The 19,747-nt window shown below is 45.7% G+C and overlaps 1 protein-coding gene across 2 annotated transcripts in view; it reads right to left on the reverse strand.

The window, feature by feature from the left end:
- FMNL1 (formin like 1) overlaps positions 1-19,747 on the reverse strand; it is an 88,902-nt gene that overhangs the window by 54,539 nt on the left and 14,616 nt on the right. Inside the window, exons 1-4 of one of the 2 annotated variants that reach the window (XM_073572883.1) lie at positions 11,877-12,059; positions 6,616-6,699; positions 3,613-3,696; positions 2,340-2,416 (exon numbers count right to left, since the gene is read on the reverse strand). In XM_073572883.1, coding sequence (XP_073428984.1) covers positions 2,340-2,416; positions 3,613-3,696; positions 6,616-6,693 — 239 coding nt within the window. In that variant the 5' untranslated portion in view covers positions 6,694-6,699; positions 11,877-12,059. Of the gene's footprint in view, positions 1-2,339; positions 2,417-3,612; positions 3,697-6,615; positions 6,700-11,876; positions 12,060-19,747 lie in introns of those variants that run through there. The other variant, XM_073572882.1, reaches the window with a different exon arrangement.

Genomic DNA, 19,747 nt, shown 5'->3' on the forward strand with positions numbered 1-19,747 from the left:
TCCTATCTAATATTAATGATCTATCATTAGCATATTGAGTCCATATCAAAGACCCAGAAAAAAAACCAGGTTGTAAATCATTTAGAAATCATCCAAATTATGGATATAAAATTAAAAGCGAAATGACCAAATGTCAGACTCAGACCACATGTACATCGACTTCCCCTTCGGGATATATCATTTTTATAATAATCCTTATTTTAAGGTTCTATAACATTCGCTCACTGAACGGATGTCTGCGTGATAACCCGATGTGGTAAAATGCCGAAAATAGAAGTAATAAGCACTTGTTTCTGGAAGTTACTCATCTGTTATGCCTGCATCCTCAAAACAAATAATACCTGTGCTAGTTCTACAGAGTTCTGCTTACCCGCCTCTCTAATGGACTATATTTTTATTTACGATCACTTGACCATGGAGTGTCTCAATGCTCGGGCCACCAGTGATCAGCTGTAATCTGCAGGGGAGCCAGACAGCAAGTATTCAATTATCCTGCAGTGCCGCCACAGGAGAAATTAGGCATTACATGCTACTCATTAAAATCAACAGCTTGTCCGTTTAATGCAGGGATGTGTCGGGTCCTTCAGAACAAAATACATGCTTTACAGCAACTTTTTACTCAGCTACAGCTAAAAAAATGTTTGAAATCCAAAACTGGCAGCACACCTGCCACAAGTGTGATATTACAGATTATCGGGATATAGGGGTATTCCACATAGAGAATTCTGCCTTTTCTTGAACAGAGTAGTGTTAAAATAACAAAATCAGCCAGTAATCACCAGGCAGATACCTTGATTCAAGTAAAGTATTACTTACTGGGCTGCTTACTGTAGTTTTTATAAAATTATTGCTTTATCAGCAGGAGATTATCACTAGAGGGACTAGTAAACCTGCTGTCACATAGTCCTTCATATTCATGAGTACTGTATAACCCTGCCTCCACAACTGATTGACAGCTTTATGCCTTTGCATAGAGTACACAGAAATCTGTCAGTCAGTGGTGGAGCGAGGTTATACAGAGCTCAGTAGCAGATACATACGGTAAATGATTTTTTGTTTTTTTTTACAAAACTACAGCATGCAACCCAGTAAGTGACACATCCCTGGAATCAGAGTCTCTGCCCCTACATCATGTTGCTCTCCGATGGGCTAACAATAACCTGGTGACAGATTCTGTTAAAGGCAGTTCCTATATGCTCAGTTTCCTGATGGATCAGTTCATTATACACAGCTGTGCACTAACTCACAATTATAAGTCCTGGCTTTCAGTTGGTTAAAGAAATCAGTCAGGAGCTGCTTACTGATGCTCTCCATGCTCTCCACTCTGTAACAAAGATTTTCCCATTTCCTACTTCACATTACTGGCTGTAAGATACATTATAATGCAATCAACAATTGATTCATTCTAAAGATTAATTATGAAGTTTAAATGTGGTTTAGTATAAAAATTATTTGCCCTTTTTCCCCCTTCAAAAATGGCTCTGTTCTTATTAACTTGGATTTTGACTGGTTTAACAGTTTTTACTTGAATGGGACAGAGCTGCAATAATGGACACAGCCTACAAATAAGACCGACACAGTTTCTGGAAGAAAAAATTATTTTAACTGATCTCACACAGTAGAGAAAGCAATGTGCGAGACGCGTGTCGGGGTGCAGTCATATCTCGTGGTTTGGGTAACTATCATCCTAATGATCATGCTCTGTTTGATATAGTATCATATACTGTATAGATGTGCATACTGCACCTACAATGTAAATTGAGGGAATGAGCATATATTATTATTTTCTGTACAACTCAGCATAATTTATTCATTCATTATGTGATCTGGTATACGCTTATCCTTATTAGTCTGCTTATATGTTTTGTATATTTCTGACATGCATGCATTTGAATGTGATATAATATGTCTTTAACTGTTCCAATAAATATTAGATTTTTTACTATCTTGAAGTGTGTTACATCATCTGTAGGATTTATGATCTCATACAGCACGATGGCTCAGTGGTTAGCGCTGCAGCTTTGCACCGCTGGGGTTCTTGGATTAAATCCCACCAAGGACAACATCCGCAAGGAGTTTGTATGTTCTCCCCGTGTTTGCGTGGGTTTCCTCCGGGTACTCCGGTTTCCTCCCACTTTCCAAAAGGCATACTGATAGGGAATTTATATTGTGAGCCCCATTGGGGACAGCAATGATAATGAATGTAAAGCGCTGTGGAATACGATGACAATATATAAGCAATGCCAATACAATGTCTGTAATAAGATTAAGCGAATGGATAAAACAATCCATATTAGTCTGCAATTAATATCATGAAAACGTGCAACATGAAAACTCGCCCAATGTGATTGGTCCTCAGTGAGATCTCCAGTTCTCGAAGAACCTTGATGGATTCTTCCCGGTCTTTCCTCTTAAACTAAAATAAACAAATTACACAAATTTCAATTTATCCAAATACTGAGTAAAGTAATGGGTTGTCCAAAAAGGATTTTGCAATAAGGAAATTGTCTGAGCTCATGATTTTAATTACCTGTTCAAGGATATGTCATCAATATCAGGGTGGTAGGCGTCACCATCCCGCATCCCCACCTATTAGCTGTTTTAAGCTCTGGTGGCCAGAACAGCTCAGCTGCGCTCAGTACACTGTGCTCACTGTGTAGAGGCCATTGCCAAGAACTGCTCAGCTCCTATTCAGCTGGTATAATGCTGGAGGAGCGGATTAAGTTGATACATAAGTATTTAATTATATTTAATTTATATCCCTGCTATTTAAACACCTAATAGTCAAGTGGGAGGTCCTAATTAATAAGTGATAACTAAATCGGAGTGCACATTCATATGAAGATGGTAAATCACTGAGCAAGACCACCCACTTGAATTCTAAGCCCAGAACAAGTGAATAAAATAAAAGTCATACCATATAATTTCCCACAAACAATCTGCTCAGCTCCCTCTGGCCTATAACAGGGACCCTATAGTGACAGGTTATCCTTAGCTCTCGGAGCTTAGATTACGCAGTAGGTTTTCACAGTACCTTAAATGACTTTGTTACATATGTGGTGTTCCTATTACTGTAATTAAAGCTCGCTCTTTCATGTTTCTATAGTGTCATAGAAGACTTTACTAATGCAGGAACCAGTTGACTGTATATAATGAGGGCTACTTTTGACAGATCTTAAACTTATAACTTCCCTTAAGTGAGAGGAGAAGAAAGTTCATAAATTGCCCCAACGTTAAAAAAGAAGCCCTGGTCATCATTTACTGAGGGGCTTGGAATAGAACAGTATAGGGCTCACAATGATGTGGCAAGCTGGTTTCACACATCCCGCTTTCATAGTCCAAGTTCTGACCGCGATGTCTGGACCGTCCTCGGGTCTCTTGATTCGACCTCAACAGTGTCATACATACTTAACAGGCTGTTGAGTTCCAGCCAGTAGACCTGCAGCCAATCTGGATATTGCGCTTCCTACTTGGGGCACGAAAGTCAGAAGTCCTAAATAACCTTATTCAGTTCAGTCAAAACCTCGGTCCATCAAGAATCGCGAGATTGTCTACTCCTCTTGCTGTATAGAGAGAATCAGAATGAAGGTGTGTCCATTGTATATATCTTACCTTTTGACTGATCCCACCTGTATCCCCACAACTCCTCAGTTTCTTTATATAGGTAGCTGGCGGGTTCTTCACCTGGAATCTTTCCTGATGGTAAAATATTGGAGAATAAATTTAAGGCTATCGCTAATGTCCACCACTGTTACAATGTGAGCCTGAGAACGACTGCTCATCTATATCATAGGCCCTGGAAAATAAAGGGGCTTTCAGATGGGCTGTTCTCAGCCCGTTAATGAGCACAGATTGGCATAGGCCACTTACTGTTGGGAGCAGTAACGATCGTTAATATGACCGTTCTGTCGACATAGTGCATTTTGTCATCGGCAACATATGTCCTAAATCACACAGGGCAGTGAACTGTGATAACAATGAGTAACACACAATCCAATCACCCCTGTTCAATAAATCAGCGTTACATTGATTTTGTAGTGAAACCAGTGATATGATCCCTTCTCAAAAGCGTCAAAGGAGTCGTTTTTCAACACAACACCATCAGACTGCATGTTACTTTTGTGTCTATGAGCAACCTACATTTCCTAAACATGCTGCCATGGCCTGTAGTGTTTCTGGACTTGCCTCTCATCAAGCACATCTGGGATGCCTTTGGTCTTCAATTGCAAAGGGAGCTGCCAGCAGTAGATCTTGATGGTTTGTGTTCCCAAGTGCATTCAGCATGGCATGACATTCCTCAGATAACCATTAATAACCTCAGTGATAGCAGCTAAGACATGTAAGTGGGGGATTTCTACTCATATTTGATACTGAATAAATCAAGATGTTTTGAAAATTTTGTTTTCATTTTTTCATCATTTGCATATCATTAACATGCCTATCCATCCTTTGATTTCCATAAGTCCATGACTTTTTCTTCTTGGTGTTGCAAATTCAATGTAGAGAAGTGTATGTAAAAATTCAATAGGGGAATATATTCCATGTACTGGAGGCACCAAATATTTATGAACTATCATCATAAGGGTATGTGCACACGGTGTGGATTCTGCTGCGTATCCGCAGCTTTTCTGCAGCTGCGGGTCCGCAACAGATTTAGGTGCGTTGTACAGTACCATTGTTTTCAATGGTAAACTGGAAAACACTGTGCACATGCTGCGGATTTTTCAGCGCGGTTTTGCTGCAGTTTACAATCCGCAGCATGTCAGTTCTTTTGTGCAGAACCGCTGCGGTTTCACACCTCATCCATTATGAGGTGTGAAACCGCAGGCAAATCCGCAGATAAACCGCAGGACTTTAGTCCTGCGGATTTTACTACAAAATCCGCAGATCCAAAAAACTCTGTGTGCACATACCCTTACATGACAAGAGGAATAAATGTAACTAGCCTGCATAGTGAAGCCATTACTTTCTTTTCCTTTGCATTTTTCTTTCTTCCATTTTAATTGCCAAGTGTGAACCACTGGGGGTGATGAATTCTGGGCTATATAGTTACTATATAAACATAGAGGCTGGACAGACATCTGTCTGGGATGATTTAGCGAATCCTGCTTTGAGAAGGGGGTTGGACCAGATGGCCCAGGAGGTCCCTTCCAACTCTACCATTCTATGATTCTATATACAGTAACTAACGGAGGAGGGAAGATAACGGGCAGCCACCCTGGGCCTCCTGACAGAGTGAGCTCTGCTTTCAAATATATTGAGTTTGCAGGATGCTGATACAGTTAATATCTGTTCTCTGTCTGGTAGGCCTCAGGTGGCTTTCAATCTTCAGCTTACAGAACAAACTGGGCACACATATGTGCAGTATTAGCTTTCTGCAACATATAGTGTTTTAAATTTAGCCCAAAAAGTACTACTTTGAATTCATCTAGCCAGGGCACCTTCGTCCACGTGCCATGTAGGGGATGCAGTGCAGCTAGCATGTGGAAGAATGTGTTGTGGTCAGATTAGACCGGAGTTAAACTTTTGCAGCTGAATGAAAAACGCTGTTTAAAAAAAAAAACAAAAAAAACACTGCATATCACCCTGAAAACACCATCCCCGCCATCAAACATGGTGGTGGCAGCATGATGCTGTGGGGATATTTTTCTTCAGCAAGAACTGGGAAGCTGGTCAGAGTTGATGGGAAGATGAATGGAGCTAAATACAGGGCAATCCTGGAAGAAATCCTGTTAGAGGCTGCAAAAGACTGGGGCATAGTTTCACTTTGGAACAGGATAAGGATCCTAAACATACTGTCAAAGTTAACATGTATGGTTCAAATGAAAGCATATTCATGTGTGTGTGTGAATGGCCCAGCCACAGTTCAGACCTAAATCCCATTGAGAATATGTGGCAAGACTTGAAAATTGCTGTTCACAGAAGCCTCCATCTAGTCTCACTGAGCTAGATCTAGTTTGGAAAGAAGAATAGGCAAAAATTTCAGCCTTTTAGCTGTGGAAAGCTGGTAGAGACAGAACCATAAAGACTTGCAGCAGTAATTGCAGCAGAGGATGGTCCTACAAAGTATTGACTCAGGGGGGCTGAATACAAATGCATTTCACAATTTTCAAGTTTATATTTTTAAAATAATTAGAAAACCATGAATCATTTCCTTTACACTTCACAAATGCTTGCTACTTTGTGTTGTCAAATTATATAAAATGCCAAAAAAAATTTATATTTGTGGGTGTAATGTGAAAAAAATATGGAAACGTTCAGGGGGGTATGCATACTTTTTCAAGGCAATGTAGAGCTTTATTACTGTTGATGGGGCACAAAGAGGGCATTACAATGACAGAATATTTTCTTCAGTATAATATTTTGTGAAGCGCACAATACAGTATGGGCAGCAACAGTGGTATTGGTAGGATGGAAAACTTATGTACATTGGAATTAGATGGGGCGCAGTTCTGTAAATGTGAATAGAGAAAGGAGTCTGTGTTGCAAACTATGGAGCCTTAGTGACAGTATTGTTGTTGACTACTGATATCGCCGAGATGGAAGTTATGACTTTCTCTACACACCTAGTTCCCGCTTTTACATATAGCTAATATCTATGAACACAGCCTTTACCTGATCACACACCAACTCCCATTTCTTTTCTTGGTCATACTGTCGGAGAACACTGATCTTATCTGGTGGAAGATTCATGGCGTTCTGCAGAGAGAAAGCAGATATTGTAGACACGGGGTAAATATATACAGTTTATTAGTGTGACTAATCCTAGATCTCATTTCTAATGTATCTTCCATCCATCCGTCAGCCTGTGATATAGTAATTCTTCGCTGCTGTACTTGTCGCCTTGGTATTTTGTACAGTTTGTGGTTGTAGTAGAATAGACTTCCTCCTCCTTGACCAGAGACCACAATGGGCCAGATGTTAGCAAATATTCATTCACTATGGATATCCCCCAATGTGTTTTGAAAGGACAGAGGTGATATGTATCTAGCCCATCATCATGTGTTGGAGGAGAGCCGGAGGTCCCTATACACTTTAGGCTTTTGGCTGATCCCACTGTAGGGAAGGTGACCTGACGTACGAACCTGTCTGTAGGGAGAAGGGGTGGTTGGTGCACTTTAGATGGACGTTTTGTATTAGTAGAAGGGAACAGCTGGGAAATGGAGAATGAGTGTAATACCAGGGTTTGACCACAAGATGGCAGGAGAGAGAGCTGTGAGAACAGGGCTAAATAGCAGCTTAGGGCTTCAAAAACACAGAGTCATGGGGGGGCGGGGTTGCAGTATGAGAGAGGGGATAAAAAGGAGAGAGAGGGTTCCAGAGGGTTCCAGTCCAGGAGAGGAGCTCAAGAGGAGAGGAGGCAGACAGAGAAGATGGACAACGGAGGAGAGCTTCTAGAAGGGACAGAGGAGAACAGTCGGTCAGGCGGGTGGCCCCGACAAGAAGAGCCGCAGGACAGACAAGGCCCCAGGGGGTACCAAACAGACGACGTACTCGGACTGGTGAAACGCTGGCGGTAGATAGGCCTAGGGCAGCCACAGTGGAAGAGCCGCGAGGGACGCCACAGTGACAGAGACGAAAGGTGCAGGCACCCGGGCCTGTGTACGGAGAACTGTGACGTTGCTGCTGTGTATTGCTACGGTCATCAGGAGGACGGCCAATAAAAACGGACCTGTTAGACACAGCTTCGGTCTCCGTCTCGTGTCTGTTTGGGGTTGGTTACCCTATCTGCACCACCATTATTAGTGGGCTTGGTCAACTTTAGTCTAATGCGTATGGGGCACTTATAGGGAGTCTGTCAGCACAGTACAGGCGCTCGGTGCTTCATGGCAAGGTCAGTCATTTATATACACCTTCACACCTGCTTGGTTTCCATCTATCTCCTCCTTTCTCTGGCCCTATGAAGCCAGAGCTGTCAATCAAATAAAGGAGGGAAGGTGACTATAAATGATTGGCCCCGTGAAGGTCAGAGCGGTAGGATTCAGTTTGAACAGCCATTCTGTGCTGACAGTCCCTTTACTTTACATGTTACATAGGTTATTTGGGTCTAGAACCAATGGAAGGGCAGAAAAGATGTATTATAGCCCCCTACCATATGTCATTTATAATACTCTATATTATATGGTAGAGAGGTATTTAATGCCCCTCAGAAACAAAAGCCCAGGTGGACTTACCTATGCACCCTATATATACCTGGATGCATTTGTATGCTATTTAGATGTAATTGGTTCTGTTTTTCAAAAGGGACCATCTTATACAATTCAATTTCTAAATTTTTTTTATTATTATAAAGCAAAATAAAGAAAAAAGTGGTCATTAAGGTTTAACGAGTAACAGCATTTTTAATTGTTATGTAAAAACTTATTAGCACATGTGAAAATAAGAATATCAAATCTCATCAGAGAAACTCGCTTCTATCAGGACCGATCTTTCAGTCTCAAAATGGTCAATTCAAGGGGAAAATCTGGCTTCAGTGAATACAGATTTTTCCATTAGTGAGATAGGAGATGACAGTTGGTGCTCATAAAGAGAACTTGCAGCGGGATGTCTGTGTCAGCCTCCAGCCCCTCCCTCTCCCCTCTCCATTGAATTTTAAAAGCACCAACTGCCATCTCACTAATGGCAGAATCTGTCTCCACGGAATACACATTTTACTCATGAAATGACAGTAAAAGATCAGTCCAGGAGGTTAAAGAGGCAGATTTCTCTCATAATATGTATATGTATTACAAAGTTGCTTCTCTTCATGTATACAGTACTAGTGATTAAATAAAAATTACAGTCCTCTTTAAAGGCAAGACCTGCAACAGTAAAAAAAAGAAAAAAAAATATAATATGCTATCCCAATTCAAGGGTTTAATGACTTTTGTTGGTGCTACGGTGGACATGACCCACCCTCAGTCTATCCCTGACTATGAAGGCTCTAGGTGGGTCTCTGCACATCGTTGTAGTCTATATATTCGTTTGCAGAGTTCTCAGAAGCAGCTGTCAGTTTGTTCCTCCTCCCTGTGGGTTTCCGGCTTCATAGTCCGGTAGCATCATCTTCCTGTGGCTGAGTTATGTTTAGGGGGAAGGGTTGAGGCATAAACAGTCAATGCAAAAATTAGACAAAAATAAAGCAACAGCCACTGACATTACTAAATGGCAGAGTTTGAGTCTCTATCCAATAATGGTGATAGAATGTGTCTGTAGTGCTACTGTATGATGGATACTGTTCTCATTAATAGAAAACAGGAAAGATCATGGGTGTTTGTAAGCTAAGGCCCCTCCAATAAAAAAAATTGTAACTTACACCGTCCAACAAATCGTTGAAAACAGCAGAGTACTATAGGGAAGCAATATCTTTCCTTTACCAAATCCATAATACTGCAGCTCTGCGTGCTGAGCTAAAAGCACAAGCCCACCACATACTCATCACTTAGGCTAGTTTCACACTAGCACTTTTGAGCGCAGCGACGGCCTGCGCACGGCCGCCGCTAAGCCCCGCCCCCTGCCGCGCCTCCGCCGGTAGCTCCGCCTTCCGGCGCATGACGCTGCATGCGCCCTGCGTCCCCTATCTTTATCACTGGGGGCGCAAGCCGTGCGCAGTATGCGTTTGGCGGCGCATGCGTCCTTTTGACGGTGCGCCGACCTGCGCCAAACGCAACCTGCTGCAGTTTGGTTGCGCTCGACGCACCGCCAAAAAGGCGCATGCGCCGCCAAATGCATACTGCGCACAGCCTGCGCCCCCAGTGATAAAGATAGGGGACGCAGGACGCATGCAGCGTCATGCGCCGGTAGGCGGAGCTACCGGCGGCGGCGCGGCAGGGGGCGGGGCTTAGTGGCGGCTGTGCGCAGGCCGTCGCTGCGCTCAAAAGCGCTAGTGTGAAACTAGCCTTAGAGCTGCTCTCCATTAAAGCACTCAGATTTTACAATTAAAGCCCCCGTTACACACTGCGATATCGCTAGCAATATCACTGTAAAGTCACCGATTTTGTGACGTTACAGCGATATTGCTAGCGATATCGCTGCATGTGATACTTACCTCCGACTGGCTCCCCCGCTGGTTATCGCTGATCGCGCGAGAAGCTGCTGGACCATTCCTCGTCGGTCACTTCCTGCGGCGCTTCCTGTGGCGCCGACGAGCGACGCGTGGAGCCGGGCGGGAGGACGCAGGATCGCCGCGTCTGACAGGTAAGTAGCGATCCCCGTCCCCAGCGATGTCGCTGGTGAGATCTGCCTGAGTGGCAGCTCACTAGCGACCACCTAGCGATTCACCAGCGATCCTGACCGCGTCATATCGCTAGTCGGGATCGCTGGTGAGTCGCTAGGTGTAACGGTACCCTTAAGCACCAGTGAGAAAGAGGTAAGGTAAATTCCACACATATGCAGTGACATAAAACCCTTAAGCCCCCTTTACATTTAGCGATGCACCAGCGATCCGACCAGCGATCCGACCCGGATTTGGGGAGAAAATGGGGGTACGTCTTATAATGTGTATATACCCAAGGCTAGGTCCACATTGCGTTATGGCCCTGCGTTTAACACATCCGCTACACAGCGGCACTAACGCTATGTAACGGATGTGCTAACGCACCAATTGGCCGCCATTCTTGTAACACATCCTAACACATGCCAAAAATTGGCATGCATTAGCAATGATGCCCTACTTCATGACGCACCCGAGAATGCGGTCTGCAGCGTTCGATGGTGCGTCGGGTCTAGCGCACAGCGAACGGACGGACCTGTATGGCTAACGCATGGTAGTGCGTGGTAACGAAATGCTACCATGCGTTAGCACATACCATTAGTGCTAGGGCACAAAAAGATGTCAAAAATGACATCAGCGTTAGCGCATCCGTTTAACAGATGCCCCAATGCAATGTGGACCTAGCCTTACCGGTAACGTTGCTGCAGGCCGCAGGCTGGGATGAGGGGGTGTCCGATGCTGCGGCTGTCTCCGGCGCTGCCGGGGCTGTGCCGACATTTTGTGACAGGCCAGATCCCCATCAGTTCCATGGTTTCTTGTGCGGTGGACTCTAGGAAAATGGCTGCCGGGGGCAGTGCATGGGCAGATGGAGATCTCAGCACCAAGATCTTGAGAGATGACATATCAGCGCTGAAACCATGGAACTGTCGGGGCTCTGGCCTGTCACAAAATGTCGGCAGAGCGCCAGACACCCCCATAGCACCGCTAGCCTCCGCAGCACCAGAGACACCCACAGCACCGCCGAACACCCCCGTAGCACCACCAGGCACCCGCAGCACCGCCGGGCAGCATCAGAGACACTGGGCAGCAACGCCGGACACTCGTAACGGCGCGCCGCACATTGGAACACCCCCTCATCCCAGCCTGTAGCATCACCCCACTCCTGCCTCCTCCTGCAGTGACCCAGCTTCACTGCCGCCACCACCCCCGGTAAGCAATAAGACGCATGAATTATAAGAAGACCACCATTAAAAAAAAAAAAATCCTATTTTTCTCCTCAAAATTTGGGGTGCATCTTATACTCCGGAGAGTCTTTATAATCCGAAAAATACGGTACATTGTACAACAGCAAAAAGATGTAAAAAATATATACTGTAAGGTAGTGCTCACTGCGTGCATTGGGGACCACCCGCTTGGCAGCGCTATAACATACAGTATGACTCAATTTCCTTAAAAGTTCTCCTGGGTTTATTGCTCCATATCCCCAGCAGCACAAACACAGAGTAGTCAGCCTATAAAAATAATAATGTCCAGAAACAGAGCTTTGCTCCTTCAGACCCTTTTCACACACAGGCCACGGCAATGTCCGTTAAACACTCAGTTCCATAGGACAGTACAGTCTCTTACTGACTGGGCTCAGTGCCATTCACGGTTGTCCGACCTTCCACTCTGGAGGTATCTCACAGACCTTGTTCCTCAGGTTCAGGAAAGCCCGCACTGCTTCCCCAGGCTGTGCGATATCCAGCAAGTAGGGTTGGCCTGGAGCCACACACACAAGAGGCCTTCTACTTCCCAGGTCACAGACAACTCTGTAGTGTCCCACCTGGACATATGGAAATCTGTGCACAATCCAGACTCCCAACACTCTCTCGTGCTAAACACACCTTCATTATGTAGGCTGTAACTCCACCTCCAGGTGAGGTATGGATCACATTGCTTCTCACCTGGTCATGACCTCACGGCAGGTCCCGAATATACCTGCAGCTCCTGAAGGAAAACAGGGGTACAGCCAGCACCCTCACCCAAAGGTGAGGTCATATGGGTAGCCTGACCCTCCCATCTCTCATAGCTACCCGCAACCCGGACTCAGGTGCACTAACTGTTATCTTAGTGCTCACGTGCACTAATAATAAAACACTCCGGGTTGCATCTCAGGGAGCATTCATCCCTGTGACATATATCGGCCATTCACAACCCTGCCAGTCACTGTTTCTGCATCACCACAGAGGGATCGCCTGTATGCATAACCTGGGGAGCCCATACAGCGCTCCCTAGCTGTCACAGGGGTCACTGCATCACAATACATACAGTAAGGTTTCATATATACAATGCAGTGTAGAATTATGCAGATGGTAATTGTTACAGAACCCCACAGCACACCGAATAGGAGATGTATGCCCTTAATGCAGCAACCGACCGGCTGCGACCCCCTGGGCAGAGGTAAACAAGATATCCCACTTCAGACCTCCCCCCACCTTTGTAAATCCCACGGCTATTGTAATGTACGTCTGGCATCTTAATTGGAGCCTGTTATCTACTGGCAGGACACACATTGATTGTCCTGCCCTCTGTATGTATATATATTCTGAGACCGATGAGTAAAATGTTGTCACACTGGAAATACATGGAGTAGCAGTGACCTTTTATATGTTCCCATGTTACAAAGCCTTTGGAACCAGCATCCTTCATTCAGAAGTGAGGAAAACCAGAGTGGACCTCCTGAGAAACGGGGTGGTAATATAAAGAGGTATTACAGCACAGAAGACCCAGTTACACTGGTGGCAGACAGCGGGATAGGATACCCCGTCTATAGGAGTAAAGGACTGAATGGAAAACAACTACCAGAAGTTAAAGAGGAATACATTGAAAGACCTCGTGGAAGCTCGAGGGTTAATCGCAGCAACAAAACAAAAGCGGATTTGATAGCAGCCATCATAGAACACGACAGTGCAGTGCCCCCCCAATGTGAACGTGGAAGAGACTGAATTCCAGAGGGAGGTAAAGAGCAGACTGGAGTTCTATGGTCCAAACCCTGCAGTAGAAATCGTACGAGAGGTGATGGCTGATGTGCGTACTGATCTGAAGGAAAAGATGGCAGAGCGCACCAGGATAGAGCTAGCCAAGATGCAGATGGCAAAGCGGACAAAAGTAGAGCTAGCTAAGATAGAGCTAGTCAAGATGGAGATGGCAGAGCGGAGAGAGGAGAGTCAGCGAGCAGGGGGAGCTCTGGCCTCCGCCCAGGTACCGTCAGCAGTAAGCCACAAAAAAATCCAGTATAATACCTTCCGACAGTTGAGGGAGGCAGAGGAAGACATTGATGGCTATCTGCAGGACTTTGAGCGGCAGTGTGCCCTTCATCAAGTGAAGCCGGAGGATTGGGTTCAGGTTCTGGCCAGCAAGTTGACAGGCCAGGCAGCGGACGCCTATCGCACGGTACCTGATGAGAACTGCATCGACTATGAGCGGGTCAAAGAAGTGATTTTGGCCCGGTATGCGCTGACACCAGAGACATACCGCCGAAAGTTCCATGGACTTATAAAACAGGCAACAGATACGCTGAATGGGCCTGTATACTACTGCGGTCACTGCTACAGTGGGTACAAGGGAGCCAAGCAACCACTAAGGAGGACGTCCTCCAGCTCTTCTTGTTAGATCGATTCTTTACTGGACTAAACCCTGAGACACAAGAATGGCTTCGGGACAGACGGCCAATGACCCTTGAGGAGGCCGCTCGTCTGGCCGATGAACATAATAATGCCAGGAGGTCTCAGTTGTCAGGATCAAAGACTGTCACTAGGGGCCCTCCCATGGGTCTGGAGGCCCCTAAACCACAGAAGATTGTCGGGGGACCAGCTAAAACCCCGGCTTACCAGAGTCCCCCTGGGGTGCGATGCCATGCCTGCCATCAGCTGGGCCACCTGCAAAGACAATGTCCCAACCAGACTCAGCGTACCCAGTGGCCAAAGGCGGGAACGGCTAAAGTCAACCGGGCTGCTGTACACTACTACCAGTGCGAAGCTGACCAGGCATTGGGGGCTAGGACTAATCCGGGGATGCAAGAGATGGAGGAAGTGCTGCATGAAGTAGACCCCGTGCAGGCAGCCCGGGCAGATAATCGACAACAGCATCGACAGGCGGTGTGGGTTAATGGGAAACGTATGCAGGGACTAAGATTCCGGAGCAACTTTGACCCTTGTGAAGCCTCATCTCGTCCGGGACCAAGAGAAGACGGACCGGACAGTGGCCGTCCGTGTAGCAGGGGGAGCCATACATCAACTGCCCACTGCCAGGATTCACCTGAACTGGGGAGTCGGGGATGGCCTTGTTGAGGTCGGCCTGATGGAGGATTTGCCTGCAGACGTCTTGCTGGGAAATGACTTGGGGACCATGTTGCCTGCATTCTCGGTCGCCCCTATGACTGAGACCTATCCTGTGACCACCCAGAGACATGCTCGAGCTGCGTAGGCGGAATCACACTCAGAGGAGGCTCAGGTAAGACACCCCAGCCCTACATGGCTCCCCCTTTTTTAGGGGAGAGGACTCAGTCTAAAACATGGGACCAGGTACACTTGGGAGAAAACCTAGGGCCCCAGGAGAGACAGCCGGTGGAGGGTTTTTTGAGGCAGCGACAGAGGATGTTTTCAGAGAGACCGGGGTACACCCACCTGGCACAACACAAGGTTGAGACCCATGATCAGACCCCCCTGAGACAACCCCTATTCCGCGTCCCTGAGTCTGTACGAGAAGGGATGCGACAAGAGATACAAGAGATGTTGCGTTTAGGGGTCACTGAAGAGTCAGATAGTCCCTGGGCATCCCCCGTAGTGTTAGTGCCCAAGAAGGATGGGACTACCCGGTTTTGTGTAGACTATCGCAAGCTAAATGAGAAAACGGTGACGGATGCGTATCCCATGCCACGTGTGGATGAGCTGTTAGACCGGCTGGCGGGGGCAAAGTATTTGACCACCATCGATCTATGCAAAGGCTATTGGCAGATCCCCCTAAGTCCTGACGCTATTCCCAAGTCTGCATTTGTCACCCCGTTCGGCTTATTCTAGCTTCGAGTTATGCCATTCGGGATGAAGAATGCCCCTGCTACCTTCCAGAGGCTGGCTGACCGGCTTCTGGATGGTCTCCAGGACTATGCTTGTGCCTACCTGGATGACATCGCCATCTACAGCACGACATGGGATGAGCATCTAAATCATCTAGAGACAGTACTGGACAGGATCCACAAGGCCGGAATCACCTTGAACCCCAACAAGTGTCACGTGGGCAAAGTAGAGGTTCAGTATTTAGGACATTGGGTGGGAAGTGGGAAACAGCGACCAGAACCAGCCAAGATTGAGGCCATAGCCAAATGGCCCACCCCACGCACTAAAACCCAGGTCATGGCGTTTCTAGGGACAGCAGGGTATTATAGGAAATTTGTCCCCAATTACAGCAGTGTAGCCAAGCCCTTCACTGATCTGACCCGTAAGAACCTCCCCTGCCAGGTAAACTGGACCCCCGAGTGTGAGGAAGCCTTCCGCCAGCTAAAGGACGCCCTCACAAATTCCCCGGTATTGGCCGCACCCGATCCAACTAAATGTTTCCTGGTTCACACCGACGCTTCTATGTTTGGACTGGGGGCAGCGCTGAGCTAAGTCGGGCCGGACGGTCAAGACCACCCGGTAGCTTACCGGAGTCGGAAACTATTGCCCCGCGAAGTAAGCTATGCGGCCATCGAGAAAAAATGCCTGGCAGTAGTATGGGCACTCAAGAAGTTACAACCATATTTGTATGGACAACAGTTTTCCCTCCTAACGGACCATAATCCCTAGTGTGGCTTAATCGGGTCTCTGGAGATAACGCCAGATTACTGCGGTGGAGTTTAGCCCTACAACCCTAGACTTCACCATCCACTACAGACCCGGCAAACAAAATGGTAACGCCGATGAACTAAGTCGACAAACGGAACTTGTACCAACCCCATAGACTTCGGTCATCCCCAGGCCGATCCGTTAAGGATCAGACTGTGTATGCCGATTGCGTCGCTGAAAAGGGGAGCTGTGTTATAGAACCCCCCCAGCACACCGAATAGGAGATGTATGCCCTTAATGCAGCAACCGACTGGCTGCAACCCCCTGGGCAGAGGTAAACAAGATATCCCACTTCAGACCTCCCCCCACCTTTGTAAATCCCACGGCTATTGTAATGTACGTCTGGCATCTTAATTGGAGCCTGTTATCTACTGGCACGACACACATTGATTGTCCTGCCCTCTGTATGTACAGTGGGGAAAAAAAGTATTTAGTCAGTCAACAATAGTGCAAGTTCCACCACTTAAAAAGATGAGAGGCGTCTGTAATTTACATCATAGGTAGACCTCAACTATGGGAGACAAACTGAGAAAAAAAAAATCCAGAAAATCACATTGTCTGTTTTTTTTTCATTTTATTTGCATATTATGGTGGAAAATAAGTATTTGGTCAGAAACAAGCAATCAAGATTTCTGGCTCTCACAGACCTGTAACTTCTTCTTTAAGAGTCTCCTCTTTCCTCCACTCATTACCTGTAGTAATGGCACCTGTTTAAACTTGTTATCAGTATAAAAAGACACCTGTGCACACCCTCAAACAGTCTGACTCCAAACTCCACTATGGTGAAGACCAAAGCGCTGTCAAAGGACACCAGAAACAAAATTGTAGCCCTGCACCAGGCTGGGAAGACTGAATCTGCAATAGCCAACCAGCTTGGAGTGAAGAAATCAACTGTGGGAGCAATAATTAGAAAATGGAAGACATACAAGACCACTGATAACCTCCCTCGATCTGGTGCTCCACGCAAAATCCCACCCCGTGGGGTCAGAATGATCACAAAAACGGTGAGCAAAAATCCCAGAACCACGCGGGGGGACCTAGTGAATGAACTGCAGAGAGCTGGGACCAATGTAACAAGGCCTACCATAAGTAACACACTACGCCACCATGGACTCAGATCCTGCAGTGCCAGACGTGTCCCACTGCTTAAGCCTGTACATGTCCGGTCCCGTCTAAAGTTTGCTAGAGAGCATTTGGATGATCCAGAGGAGTTTTGGGAGAATGTCCTATGGTCTGATGAAACCAAACTAGAACGGTTTGGTAGAAACACAACTTGTCGTGTTTGGAGGAAAAAGAATACTGAGTTGCATCCATCAAACACCATACCTACTGTAAAGCATGGTGGTGGAAACATGCTTTGGGGCTGTTTCTCTGCAAAGGGGCCAGGACGACTGATCCGGGTACATGAAAGAATGAATGGGGCCATGTATCGTGAGATTTTGAGTGCAAACCTCCTTCCATCAGCAAGGGCATTGAAGATGAAATGTGGCTGGGTCTTTCAACATGACAATGATCCAAAGCACACTGCCAGGGCAACGAAGGAGTGGCTTCGTAAGAAGCATTTCAAGGTCCTGGAGTGGCCTAGCCAGTCTCCAGATCTCAACCCTATAGAAAACCTTTGGAGGGAGTTGAAAGTCCGTGTTGCCAAGCGAAAAGCCAAAAACATCACTGCTCTAGAGGAGATCTGCATGGAGGAATGGGCCAACATACCAACAACAGTGTGTGGCAACCTTGTGAAGACTTACAGAAAACGTTTGACCTCTGTCATTGCCAACAAAGGATATATCACAAAGTATTGAGATGAAATTTTATTTCTGACCAAATACTTATTTTCCACCATAATATGCAAATAAAATGAAAAAAAAACCAGACAATGTGATTTTCTGGATTTTTTTTTCTCAGTTTGTCTCCCATAGTTGAGGTCTACCTATGATGTAAATTACAGACGCCTCTCATCTTTTTAAGTGGTGGAACTTGCACTATTGCTGACTGACTAAATACTTTTTTTCCCCACTGTATATATATTCTGAGACCGATGAGTAAAATGTTGTCACACTGGAAATACATGGAGTAGCAGTGATCTTTTATATGTTCCCATGTTACAAAGCCTTTCTAACCAGCGTCCTTCATTCAGAAGTGAGGAAAACCAGAGTGGACCTCCTGAGAAATGGGGTGGTAATGTAAAAAGGTATTACAGCACAGAAGACCCCTTTCCAGTAATTGGATATAGTATCAGAAAACTGCACACAAAAAAGCTTCCTGTGTATATATTCACAAAATTCTCATCCCCCTCACTGAAAAAGAAAGAGTATAAGTACAAAATCAAACAATAATTTGACATTTCACAAAATTCCCAATATTATCTAGTCAGATTTTTCATTCACAGATGTAGAGGGGGAAAAAAACAAAACAAAAACATGTCTTTACATACTAAATTCACTTCCCCATCGTCAGGTTTCACCATTGGTCATTGCCATAGAGCTGCTCATGAGAACGCCTTCATAGGCGAAACATGTCGGTGACACTTTTATTTTTGAAAGAAAGTCTTTTTTTCCCTAAAAGATGAATATGGCTGTAACTCCAGAATGCGGTTGAGTTTGGGTCAGGAGATCCACCATGTTTCATGGACTTCTGAATTCTGCTCACTACTGGAGTTTGGACACCTAATTTGGTGGTTCTAGCTGTAGCTGAAAAGAGCAAGCTGATAAGAGCAAGTAAAGAGAATCTGTCAGAAGATTTTTTTGCTGCCTCATCTGAAAGCAGCATGATGTAGGCAAAGAGAACCTGAATCCAACCATGTATCATGCAGTTTACTGGATGCAGCGGTCCGGACACAGTTTTTAGATTTAGCAATGCAGCAAAGCTGAGAAAGCTAACCCCGCCTACACCAAGCTCTCTATATAGATAGTGAGCTGCTTATCACAGGAAGGGGTGGAGTCAGACTAGAATGCATGAGCTGCTGTAATTACTGTAGCCCAGGCAATGATAATCACCAGGTGATAAAACCTTCATTGTAAGTAAACAACAGCACACAGCCTAACATGTGACACATCATTGAAATCTTTGTATTAACCCCTTACTCATGCTGACTTCAAAATACACAGCAAAAACCTGCTGACAGATTCCCTTTAAGCAATGGATGTAGTATTTTTTTTTATCTTCAGACTAATATTAAGGAGGACAGGACTCGTTAGGAATTGGAGCTGAGAAATCTTTGCAGACAAATACAGCTTCTCCTGGGTCATCCATATCCCTCTATTATATGTCTATATTAAACAGCCATTCATTGATCTGAAGTTAACTTAATCTGGAGACTGATCTGCCTGATGGCGATACTCAGTGAGTCAGTAAAGCAGGAAGGAAATATTGGCCAATATGCAGGCAGACAGATCATGGCTCCTCGTCAGCCATGTCCCATTACCTCTATGCACATATATGTGATTACATTGCTTCCAATGCAAGAATATTACATCACATTTGGACTTCCTGCCCTAGATTTCATATTTCTGTAGGTTAAAAGGCTCCAACATTTGGTGGATCTAATACTCCCAGTCCCAGCATCCCCCAACAGTTGCCATAGCTCCATTACAGCTGGAAAGGCACAGGTTGGGGACCTCTGCTGTGGACACTCCAGCATCCTCCCTGCCAGAAGCTTTGCCTACCTGCAGGTTACAAGGGCACATATGGGTACATTTAT

This window comes from Dendrobates tinctorius, unplaced genomic scaffold (genome assembly GCF_039654945.1).
Source record: "Dendrobates tinctorius isolate UK_male_01 unplaced genomic scaffold, ASM3965494v1 ptg000032l, whole genome shotgun sequence".
Lineage (NCBI taxonomy): Eukaryota > Metazoa > Chordata > Amphibia > Anura > Dendrobatidae > Dendrobates > Dendrobates tinctorius.